The 11,670-nt window shown below is 41.6% G+C and overlaps 1 protein-coding gene across 1 annotated transcript; it reads right to left on the bottom strand.

Annotated features, from left to right (window-relative positions):
- Positions 1-6,614: 6,614 nt before the first annotated feature.
- Positions 6,615-11,368, bottom strand: EPCAM (epithelial cell adhesion molecule). Its single transcript, XM_010577851.1, has 8 exons — positions 11,227-11,368; positions 10,348-10,588; positions 9,980-10,045; positions 8,670-8,733; positions 8,176-8,277; positions 7,814-8,008; positions 7,362-7,403; positions 6,615-6,656 (listed from the first exon to the last, which is right to left on the bottom strand). The coding sequence occupies exons 1-8, from the start codon at positions 11,366-11,368 to the stop codon at positions 6,615-6,617; spliced, it is 894 nt and encodes a 297-aa protein (XP_010576153.1).
- Between the last annotated feature and the right edge of the window lie 302 nt (positions 11,369-11,670).

Genomic DNA, 11,670 nt, shown 5'->3' with positions numbered 1-11,670 from the left:
CTGCCACACAGTGCGAGGAGCAAGGTAGCAAATGGCCAAAAAAACCCGAAGACCTGACCCGCGTTTACACACAGGTCACCCAGCTCAGGGACGGAAAGGGCACTGTCTGACCCGTGCTGCTTGGAGGGATCCTGAGCTCTGGCTACAGTGTGGTCCCTGGGCCCAAAGTGCTTAATTTTTTTGCTTTTTCATCACCTTTTCCTTGCACTGTCCTATGCATTTTTTTTCCTTTTGATCTAAAGACACAAAGGAATAGAAACAGCATAGGTATATTCTAACAATCTTTCATTCAGTGATTATTAAGAAGAATGGGAAACCCAGGTTTAATCAGCTAAATCAAGTTGGTTTTTTTAATTTGTTTTGTCTTGCACCACTTTTCTTTTTCCAGTCAGTTCCAAATCATGATTCTTGTACCCCAATTCAGTTGTCTGCACCTTATCATCGATAGTCAAAACACATCTTAGAATTGAAGAAATGCCTTAGCATTTCTTGTCTAAATGCTTATCCCTTCTTCTGGTTTGTCTGTCTGGCTGCTTCAGAACGTCCCCTTGTCTGCATCCCATTGCTTTTTCTCTCCTTTCCACCCTATGTTACCTCAGCATTTTCTATCTCATCTCCCACCCTTCCTCCTTCTTCCTGGCCCACCCCTGGTCCTAGCTATGACATGCTTTTGGGACCTCTTTCCCTAGATTTCTCACCTGACTTCTCTGTTCTTTCCACTTGGTGAATCACTGTGCTCATCTTTAATATTTCTTGGTGTCAATAGGTGCTTTTCAAAAGGCCCTCAGAGGCTCACATGAGGAGTGCTGCAGGTTTTCACACTAAACCATCCTTTTACCACTGGGGCCACCCTGATACCTCAGTCTGAAGGTGTTGCCATGTGCTGGCTGTCCCTCCACAGGGAAGGCTTTGGCATCCCCGCCTCTGCCCGGTTCCTGCCCAGTGTCACCCTGGGCTGCCTGTCCCCACCTCAGCCTTCCCTACCCAAACCCCAGTCCTGTACCCCTGAGGTAATGCAGCTTTTCCAGAAAAGGCCTTCAAAGCCCTTTTGCAAATGCACACACTGAAGGACTGTAGGCGGTTCTTGGGGGAAAAAAGTCCAATCTGCCTTCATTTGACTTAGGAAGGAAGAAGCAAAGCATAAGATCACTAGAGCTTTGACAGCTTTGTAGTTGCCTAAAATCTTCCTGTTATCTCCATAACAGCTGTAAAAATGACATCGCTCTGGCAGGGCAGTTGGATTTATCTTCAGTATGAGTAAGTGTACTTTTCCTAACCTTATTTTCAGAAGTAACTAAATTATCTGGTCTGATACCTCCCTCCACCAAAAGTGTTTGCTTGCGGCAGTACTCATATAGGAAAATTCATCCTGAATAATTGTAATTTAGCAAACACATAACCTTCTGAAGGCACTCATAATGTCAGGCAACCTTGCCAAGAGGTAATAATACCAGGTCAGCCCAAAATACACATTCCAAATTGCTGGGAGTGCTTGTCTTTGTACATATCGATGACTACAGATAAGGCAGAAGATAGGAGAAGAAGGAAAAAAGTGTCCAGTACAAACAGCTGGAGAGGAGGTGGGCTCCAGAGACCTCATTACCACCTTCAAAAGAGATAAAATAATGTCTGTTAAGCTGTAATTGCTGCATGTTGCTGCCCTTCCTTCTCTCTCCTCTGGGCTGGTTACAACTTTTCATTCAGCAGTTTGCTCAAGGCAGTTCTGCTGAGCTGCAGGCTCCCATTTACAGAAAGTCACCACCTAAACTGGCTGCTAACGCTCTTAGCGTGGTGACCACAGTCCGTGAAAAACGTTTCTGTTGTGACATCTCTTGCACAAAACGTCACCGGATCGATCACCTTTGCTCTGAGCTTCTGCCATTTTCTTTGCCCCATCTGTTCTTCCAGGGCAGCTCAGTGCACAGGCTGGTCTCTGCCAGGTCTAACTCCAAATGGGGACCATCTCCCTGTTACTAGGCTTGGCTGCTTCACTGCGCTGTTGCTAACAGAGTGCTTCCTGCTTTCTCCCTTGCCTACCAGGAACAACAGGAATGAGAAGATGGCTGCAATTGTTACGCACATGGCAGGTGGAAAATGGATACGAATCTAGACCTTAATTAATTTTGTTGCCTTCTTATGCATAACTAGCATATACAGAAAAGTTGCAATGGCTTTTCAGTTAGGAAAGTGGATGTCCTTTAACCTCTCTACAGAAAAAAAAAAAGAAAAAAAAATCCTTTTTCACAAAAGGTTAATTAGTACACAAGTGTGTGATCAGCGACATCTAATGCTTTTGAGTTGGTGGGGATGTTACTGGAAAATTTTGTATTAGACTGGTGGGTATGTATGTATAATGCAGCAGAGACTTAAGATAATATTAACAAGATAAGAATATTTAGTTAATGTAACTGAAAACAGAAAATGTGGCTGTTGCCTTGTAAAGGACCTTTTAACTTTCTCCCATGCACTTTCTTCACTCAGATCAGTTTGGCTCAGCCGTGCCTCTACTTTGCAGGCACCTGAACCTGCAAAGGTTCTGCAGTGCATTTAGGGGTTAGTAGAGAAAAAGACCACTTCTTACACGTATGAAGTTTTCACATACTGTAACCTATTAAGTGTTGTCTCTAACATTACACACCACTTCCTTTTTATCTACTATACTACCCTCTCCCTTGCATATGTCTACCATCGCATGTCACTGCCAAGACAAGGAGGACAAAGATTTTAGCAAAGTTCATAAAACTCTATGAGGATGGGCCCAACTATCCCCAACATATGAGCTACCCCTACAGCGTGCCTGACTGCCTGTATGACCATCGACAGACCTTTGTAATATGACTGCAGCCTCTCCTGGGAGCTACTAGAATTCAGTAACTAGCAGTTGTAAAGTTGGGGCAGCAAAGCTGCTGGCATTTTTAGTTTTCAAGAATATTTTTTGGGCTATGTCAAGCAGTCTTAGTAATCCTAAGTCACTGTATATTATAGCAATCAAAGTCCAGCAGGAGAGGATATAAATAAACATGGTTCACAAACAATGTTACTTCTCTTACCAAACTAATTATGATTGTTCAGGAGGGTAATGAGCATGCTACTGTCAATAGACCCTACATATCCAACACCAACCTTTTATTTTGTAGTTGTGGAAACTATGCTTAGGGATTACTTGGATCTTTGGAAGAAAGTTACATAGACCTTATTGGTCATGCTTTCTCAAATATGTTATTTGCATATCCTCTTCTAAAAAGTCTCTCATTGTCTTTGTATAAACATTTATTTAATTTTGCTCAGCAGTAATAATAATATATATATGCTAGTGTAATAATTCATAAGGAAGTAATAGATTTGCATCTGCCTATACAAACACTATTTTCCCATGTTATACATAGGCACTAAGATAAATATTTTTACTAGGGTTTCTTGTACAGTTTATGTCTATCCCCTCTCTGTAACAAAAGATCTCATTTATTCAGTCTCAAATTACTTAACAAATCTTCAGTCTGCCTTTCATATCCTGTATCACCATTGACATTACATCAAAAAAGAGGGAACATGGTATCGCAATTTTGTGTAGAACTTTAGATTTAAAAAACATGATCCTTCATGGAAGGAAGTTAATGAATTAGGCAGATGGATTCATTAAAATATTTACCTTGTCAAAAATTCATGTAGTGACTAATACTCTTTTATTAAGTTCCATTGGTTTGTTTCTTTTACAGGAAACTTACTTTTTAACTTTGCTGAATGCTTTCAAAGTATTAAAACAGAGAATATTTAGTATTTTGCTATTTAATACCATATTATTTTTCAATAGCAATCATTTTTGCCAGCAGTTCAAAGCTGCTCTATATATGAGAAGAAACATCACGTACGTATGTGGAGAGTTGGCACTGATAGTGGCTTTTTTTATTTCAGCACATTAGTCTCCTGTAGCTATAAAAAACCCCTACAAAACACAATAAAGCTGCAGGATGCTGATACACTAGTTCCTCAACTCTTTTCCCCCCTCATCCTTTTCCATTTCCCTATAAATACACACTTTTATGCAGCTGCACTGTTGCACAAGTGCAGTGTTTGGTAAATGGAACGAACCAAAAGCCAATATAAAGGTCAATAAAACCATTTAGAAAAGGAAACTAGGGAAAAACCTATTATTGACCACCATTTTGAGAGCTGAGCAGCATCATGTTTGTACCATAGTAACTGAGTTTAGAGACAGATATAGCACAATCCTTTCAGTTGTGGATTTAGTTAAACTGTCTTCTATTTTTGAATTAATTTCTGTAAACTTTGTGGGTTTCTAACCCCTTGGCTAGTTTCAGTCAAATTTGACAAGAAGGCTGTATTAGAGATAGTAAGCCCGTACAAGTATCTAACATGGAAAGCTCCATTAGGTAAAGAAATTGAAAAGGATCTAAATGCCTTCCTCTAGTGTGGGAAAAGTAGGGAGAAAATGATTTTCAAACAAACCGACTGGGACAAGGTCCAGGCCACACAGCAGGTACACACCAGCCTGTCGAGTCCGCACACGTGTAGCTCCCGCCCAGCCACAGCACAGACATCTCTTTCCATCCCACAGGCCAAAAACAAGGTATGAAATGGGGATGGGGAGGGTAGGAAGAGGAGGAGGAGAGGAAACAATAGCATTATTATTTTGGGGAGAAGGAATGGCAAGGATACCATATTGTAAACTGAAGAAAGTATAGGATGTGGAGATAGTGAAGAAGTGGTGAAGACAGTAATACACGACTCAGCAAAAGGTAAGCTTACTGAAAACTAGACTTTAACAGCTTACAGAATCATATGAAACTCATCGTATCTCAGCAGACTGCCTGCATACCTGGGGAGAAAGGGAGTGGCATATTTTGGCAGAGGGAGAAACAGCCCTACAGAAGCTGTCACTGAAAAAGCACCTCAAAAGCCTGCAAAGCACTGCGGTGAATTCCCTACCCCAAGATTGTTGTACTTAGCAGGAGCAGCAACTCAACAGAGCAAATGCACATGTCTCCACTTCCCAAAACATACTGTAGACTCGAGAGAAATTTAGTAAAACCCAAGGGCTGCAGCAGCTCAGCACACACCCCTGAGTTCGTAGCACCACAAGTTGGAAGACCCGCAGGAACAGTCGCTGCCTGCATTTCAACACCCAACACAGTAACGCACACATCAGCTACCACCTTGTTCAAAGGCAGCAGGTATACTGGTGACCCATGACATCAGACATACGTTCAACGCAGTCCAGCAACATCCCTATTGTATTCAGCAGAAGCACACAAGCCCTCTAATGGGGTATGTTTCACATTTAATTTTATGAACATGGTATGTAGAATATCCTCAGTAGTTTATTGTACTTTTCCTGTTTTAGGCAGGGGGGGTGTTCAAAAATAACACCGCATTAGTAATAAGATGTGTCATTCAGTTCCTTATCTTGTATCTCATTATTTCTTTGGCAACAGGAGTTACAGCATTTCCTTTATAAATCAGATATGCTGGACAGACTACACATGTTTACTTGCTAGCCATTATACATTACACAGATTACTGACTGCCAAGGCAAGCTCTTTTATCCAAAGCTCTGGGAGGTAGATAGCCCACATAAAGTTTGGTCAGCCTCTGCAACAGTAAACACTAGTAACAGCAGAAAAATATTCTAGCTGTGCAACAACTTTGCAATGGATAGCTATGCAAATCGCAGTAATGGTGTAATAGCTCTTCCCCAGCTCCACCACCAGATGCCAAGTCTACCCACCCCCAAGCCTACACCAGAGATGTTCTAGATTAGAGGCTTGTTTTATTATAAATACTTACATAGCATTTGAAAGAGCAGTCTATGCATTCCTGAAATTGCTACATTCACAGCATGTTTCTGTTTTATACAAACAAGCTGTATTTTATCATTTTACTCCTGGTGCACATTAAGAGTGGAAAATAGGATAAAGCATACTTCTCACAGCTTTAAGAAAAAAAAGTATCATGGTAGTGATATATTAGATGGGTAATACAACTTTGTTAATTGGAGTTCTAGAATATTTTCACCTGTGCTGAGGTTGCTTGCTTTAAGGAAATATTACACTGCTGAATTTTTAAGCACAGTAGCTTGCAGATCATCATCAACATGGAAGAAGTAGAAGCCTGTTTCAAAGTTTTATTAACTCAAGTCATAAAAAACACCAAGACCAACTTCAAATATTTACAAATAGCCATAAAAACATCATGTTCAGTTATACAGGAGACACTCTCATTACAACATGGCTAAAAAAAAGGTCATTATTTTCAATAAACCTCCCACAAGGGTAAAATAACTGTTTAAGCACATATGCTCCAAAACCCTAGTAACAGCAGTTGTCAACTCATTTCATCATGACAAAAAAAAAAATTAAATCAGGGAGCAATAGTTAAGTTTAACTTGAGCAAGATGGGGCATTTAAGATTTAACTCTCAACAAATAGTAAAAGTAGTAGCATGGTTACCAGTCTTGGCTGTTAAGAGTTTTAACAATCACTAAGCAAGCACAACTGTCTCCCTTTCAGGAGGAATCTTTTAAGAGTTAAGATCCATGCCTCCAATGTTTCTGTTGTCTTCTTGGTTGAATCTTACTCCATCTTCAGTTGATTTAGTTATGCATTCAGTCCTCTATGCATTTCATTCATTTCCTTTACCTGGAGGGGAGGAGGTAGAGGGAGATCAACATTGTACTACTTCTCAACATGAAACCCAAGAAGTCAATAAGACTTAAAAACCCAGATATTCATTAGCAAAGGGACTTGATGTAACACTAACAGAATCAAACACGCAAGGACCACTGTAACACTTAAGCCTTTTTTTTGTTTTTTTAAATTATTAAAAAAACCCCCACAGCACTCTGGGGTGTGTGCAGGGAGCAGACTTCACTATTTAGCTACAATACCATTTGGATTCCTTTACAAAAGGCTATACACTTGGGGTGAAGCACCATGTGCACTAATACCACTTGTTACTATTCCATTGGAAAGTAATTCTTCAATAGAAACTGCAAGCTCCATGCAAATACCTCAAGTAAAGGTATTCATGACAGAACAAGACTATCAGTATTTCCTGTGGATTGTATAGCCCTTGCTATAGATACGTAAAAAGAGTACTTGCTGTCAGCACCGCCCTCCACCCCGGGAAAGGCAGCAGATCACCAGTTGCCTTTGAAACTAGTGCAGAACAAAGATGGTGAACTACATAGAGATGAAAACCAGTTACAGAATGTGAATACTTTCAGTTTCCTTGAACACATCTGAAGCACCTGAAGCAAGCTTTTAACCTGCAACAAACTCAGGAGTTACTGGATTCTGGCCAACCTCCTTCCCGCACATTCACCATAAACAGAAATTAATTACCTCTGCTTTCACGTACTTCCCTTTCCTCCTCCTTGTGAAGACCTGCAAGAGAAGGACAGAATAATTGTGAAGTTTTATTTAAGTCTTGACTTTATCTGGTTGCGACTTTAGAACTCCAAACTTGAAGCTGTCCCTTTCCCATGCTTCCAAAGCAACGTACACACACAAGAGGCTGTCTGTCACTCAACTACTTTAAATCAGAAGGCAAGACAGGTACTTTCTTCATCTCAATGAGTTTTTCGTAATACTTCTGTTTTCCACACAACACCCTTCAGTCATAACCTGAAACAGTGATGGTATGTCCACCACCTCTTTCCCACTTCCCAAGTCTCAAAAAAGCAGCCAGTTTGCAGAGGAAGACTGTTTCTATCAGAGTCCAATTACCATGGTATGTTGTTATTTCCCAAATTACACTGTTACCCATTCTGCTTGGCAGCTTTGTTAGAACTTACCAGAACAACAATTGCAGCAACTATTGCTACTATTACTACTACAATGACAGCAATGAGGCCAGGAGTCAGAGACTTCATGGAAAACTCTGGTGCTATTTCATCAACGTAGTAGACCACTGTCTTCTCAAAACGCAGTATTTCATTATCAATGCTGACATTTAGTCTGTTGTTATGAAAGATGGAGTCACCTTTTACCTAAGAACAGATAGGAAAAAAGAGAATTGCTAGTTCACACTGTAATAGGCATTCAGCTAGGCACTGCAATAATTCATCTTGCTTTAGCCAGTACACATTTAAAACTCCTAAATGCAATAGAATATACACATCTAGTCTTTGGCAGTCTTTACTCATGACACACTTACATCTTTTTCGAAGTAGTAGGCCACATCAGCTATATCCACATCTCCAGAAGATTTCTCTGAGGAATTTTGCTTCAAATCAATAGTAATGTAAGGTTCTTCATACTGCAAAAAATATAGTATGGTATTAAAAAGGAGATAGTTTAAATCCAACTATCAAATACACAGCAAAATACTATGATCTAACTTGAGAACTCACATCCTGAATCAAGTTTTGGTACTTGTTCTCAAGCCAGCTGCTTACAGTATGATTCAAATTCCACTTTTTTTTTTTTAGTGAAGCAAAGCAAGAATTCATCTATAGACTGAGGAGAGCAATATGTAATTTCTCAGTATTTCAGTTCAGATACAGCTATTTGCTAGCTGCTCAGTAAGTGACACTATTTTGAGAGCTTACCGTAAGACTCATACTGTACTGCATTAGTCAAACAAGTTTTCAAAGTTATTAACAACAAAATAAAATTCTGATCCTTTACTAAAAATTATGTGCCTCTTACCAGAACACTACTTATATAGCGTCCATCCAGCATATAACGATTGGCAATTGTTTCCTTGAAGAATCTGCAGAGACATTAAAACCACAGCTCTTAAAAATGGTACTATTTTTACACATCTATTTTCAGAAGCAGGGAATGCTAGTATAATTGGATTTTTTTCCTGCAGTTTCTCTATGGTGGGTTGACCCCAGCTGGCAGCTAAACCCCCACTTAGTCTCTCACTCACTTCCCCCTAGCAGGATTGGGAAGAGAATGAGAAGGGTAAAAGCAAGAAAACCAACCAACCAACCTCACGGGTCAAGATAAAGACAGCTTAATAAGTGAAAGCGTTGGGTGGGGGAAAGTGATGCAGAAGCAGTCACTCATCACTAGCAGACCTATGCCCAGCCAATCTCCAAGCAATGGCTACTTGGGAAAAACCTCCCCCCAGAGTTATTGCCGAGCATGACATTATACAATATCGGGTATCTCTTTGGTCAATTCTGGTCAGCTCTCTCTGCTGTGTCCCCTCCCTACAACTGCTTGCCCACCCCCAACCTACTCACTGGGGCAGCAGAGTCTGAGGCAGCCTCGACACTACAGAAGCACTGTTCAGCAACAGCTAAAACATTGGTGATTTACAAACACTGTTTTGGTCACCAGTCTAAAACACAGCACCATACCTACTGCTACCAAGACAATTAAATCTATCCCAACCAAACTCAGTACACTCTCATTATTAAGTTATACTAAGAGCTCTGTGAAATTCTAACAGCAAAGACACACTTACTAAAAAAAACATACATACATAAGTGCAGTGTTAGAGAGAAGGGTTTGAACAGTTTTGAGTTCAGATGAGGAGCTAGAAAGTAGCACCATTTGTTTGTTTGTTTGGGGGGGCGGTGTCTCATATCTACAAGCACATTTTTCTTGCTATATGACCTCTGACAGAGAGAAGTAGGATTTTATTTTAGCCAAAAAATAGCTAAACCGTTGTTCTTCTCATGCTGCTTCTATGCAGTCCCTCCACCATCTTTGACAGTTTATTTTTGGGGCAGTTTCACCTTGTTAACTTCCATTTCCTTCAGTATATTGACTTGATTAAAAAAGTAGTGGTCATTATAAAATGGAAATTCATCTTATTGGCAGTTAATTTATTTCCAATAAAAATTAAAGCAATTCTATGAAGGATCTGTAGGTCACTTCTAAGACGTCTTATAAACGAGTTCACAGGTTTGACAATGCGTTTAAATGCTTCACTGTGTAGAAGTACACTAGATATCTAGTAGCACATGCAGACGTTGTCATGACATCTTACTATCATCACTTACTTCTTTAAAGATTCAGTGTTCAGGGGAGTATTTCTTTCAGCATGTTTCATTTCAATGATGATCCACCTGAAGTAATAGGCAAGTACAATGAATATTCTTAAAGCACATACATATAACAATGCATACTAAAAATCTAACCCCAAGGAAAAAAACAGAGCAGTTAGAGGAAAAAAACCCCCCAAAACCCCCTCCAAAACCCTTCAATGTCTCCTTGTTACTGAAGAAAAAAAAAAGCAGCAGTAAATGAGCATTTATTGCTCCATCCTCATTCATCCCCAGCGCATCATTAATACATGTAAATCCTCTATAATGCAGAACCTAATACAGGAGTGTTTTCATGTCACAGCACACACTGTTGAAAGACTTACGTCGTTCTGACTAATTGACTGCACTTCAAGTCTGCATCATGCTTGTCAGTTCTTCTAACACCAGCTGTATTCACACACCAACAGGTGCTTCCATTGCACTGCTTTGCCTTGAAAACACCAGTACTTTCACACTCAGGATCATAAAGGCCATCAGTATCTTCAAATGCATCTTTCGGTTTCTCACGACGACCTGATTTTGAGCCTGTCACTTCTGCTTTCATCAACAGGCATTTTGAAGTTACTAAAAATAACCACAAAGTCACATTATGCAGCAAGTTCAAAACAGAGTTATCGGTCTGTAAAAACACAAGGTTACATCAGAAGCAACTAGATCTAAAGCCATTACAAGGAAGAGCAGGTGCCTAACACATAGGTGGTGCAGGAAGTCAACACAACTGTGGTATGTCAGCTTCTGAAGCCAAATGCGTGAGAAGTCCAGCCACCTTCAATTTCGTTCAGCCAGAGGATCATTTACAGCTTAGCTGAGCTCAAACCAAGAGTAAGGTCCCAATACAAGGCTCTTTCACCTCTAGATTTGTAGGAAGATGCGATATGTGCTTAGAAGGAAGCTAAAAATTAACCTTAGAGGAAACCCTTACCATTAGAGACTGAATATTAAGGAGGATGGGGGAGCCTGCATCAGTACAAGCATACGCACATCCACACAAGTTACACGGGAGGAATCCTAAACACTTATCTTCCATCGCCAGTTGACCTGGAAGACCAGGAAGAAGCCTTCCTTCCTTGCTACCACTCTTCCCCGGGAACCCCACGGTCATTTTCACATATTCCCTCGAGTTTAGTTGGCACTTTTCCTCGCCGCTGCCTACCAGAGAGCACACCCAGGCCAAGCGCAGCCGACACGCGTGCTTTACTCACAAGTGTCGCAGTTCACATTCGCAGACCCGCCGGAGCCGACCGAGTCGCACCAGCAGACGCCCTCAAGCAGCCTGCAGTTGGCGACACGCTTGTTCGTCTTGCAGATGCACGCTGAAAGAGAAGGGCGGCTGTGGGCGCGCATACCCCCAGGGAGGTAGCCGGGCACCCCGGGGGCATCGCCACACGCTGCTCCGCGGGCGGGAAGGAGAGACAATGGCGGCCCCTCACCGACCGCGGCCCCACCGCTTCCCACCTCACCACCCGCCCTTCCCTAGGGAAAGGCGAGAACTCCCACCGCGACGCACTAGCACCCCGAGGGCCCTTCCCGGGGGCTGCCGGGCCCCTCCGGCCGCGGACAAAGGGACGCGGAGGGCGGGCGGGCGCCCCTGCCCCCTCCTCACTTTCCCGCCCTTGGGGCGGCCCCTCCCCGCCCGCCAACGGGCC

Source organism: Haliaeetus leucocephalus, unplaced genomic scaffold, assembly GCF_000737465.1.
Source record: "Haliaeetus leucocephalus isolate CR32 unplaced genomic scaffold, Haliaeetus_leucocephalus-4.0 Scaffold577, whole genome shotgun sequence".
NCBI classification, from domain to species: domain Eukaryota; kingdom Metazoa; phylum Chordata; class Aves; order Accipitriformes; family Accipitridae; genus Haliaeetus; species Haliaeetus leucocephalus.
The sequence above is the reverse complement of the archived record's forward strand: the minus strand, read 5'-3'. Positions and strand labels throughout refer to the sequence as shown.

Excerpts from the sequence above, each read along its gene's own strand:
- EPCAM (XM_010577851.1), bottom strand. The coding sequence starts at position 11,368 with ATGCGCGCCCACAGCCGCCCTTCTCTTTCAGCGTGCATCTGCAAGACG. Across the intron at positions 8,278-8,669 it reads GCTATATAAGTAGTGTTCTG|TATGAAGAACCTTACATTAC; the intron begins GTAAGAGGCACA and ends TATTTTTTGCAG. Across the intron at positions 8,009-8,175 it reads CCTACTACTTCGAAAAAGAT|GTAAAAGGTGACTCCATCTT; the intron begins GTAAGTGTGTCA and ends ATCTGTTCTTAG.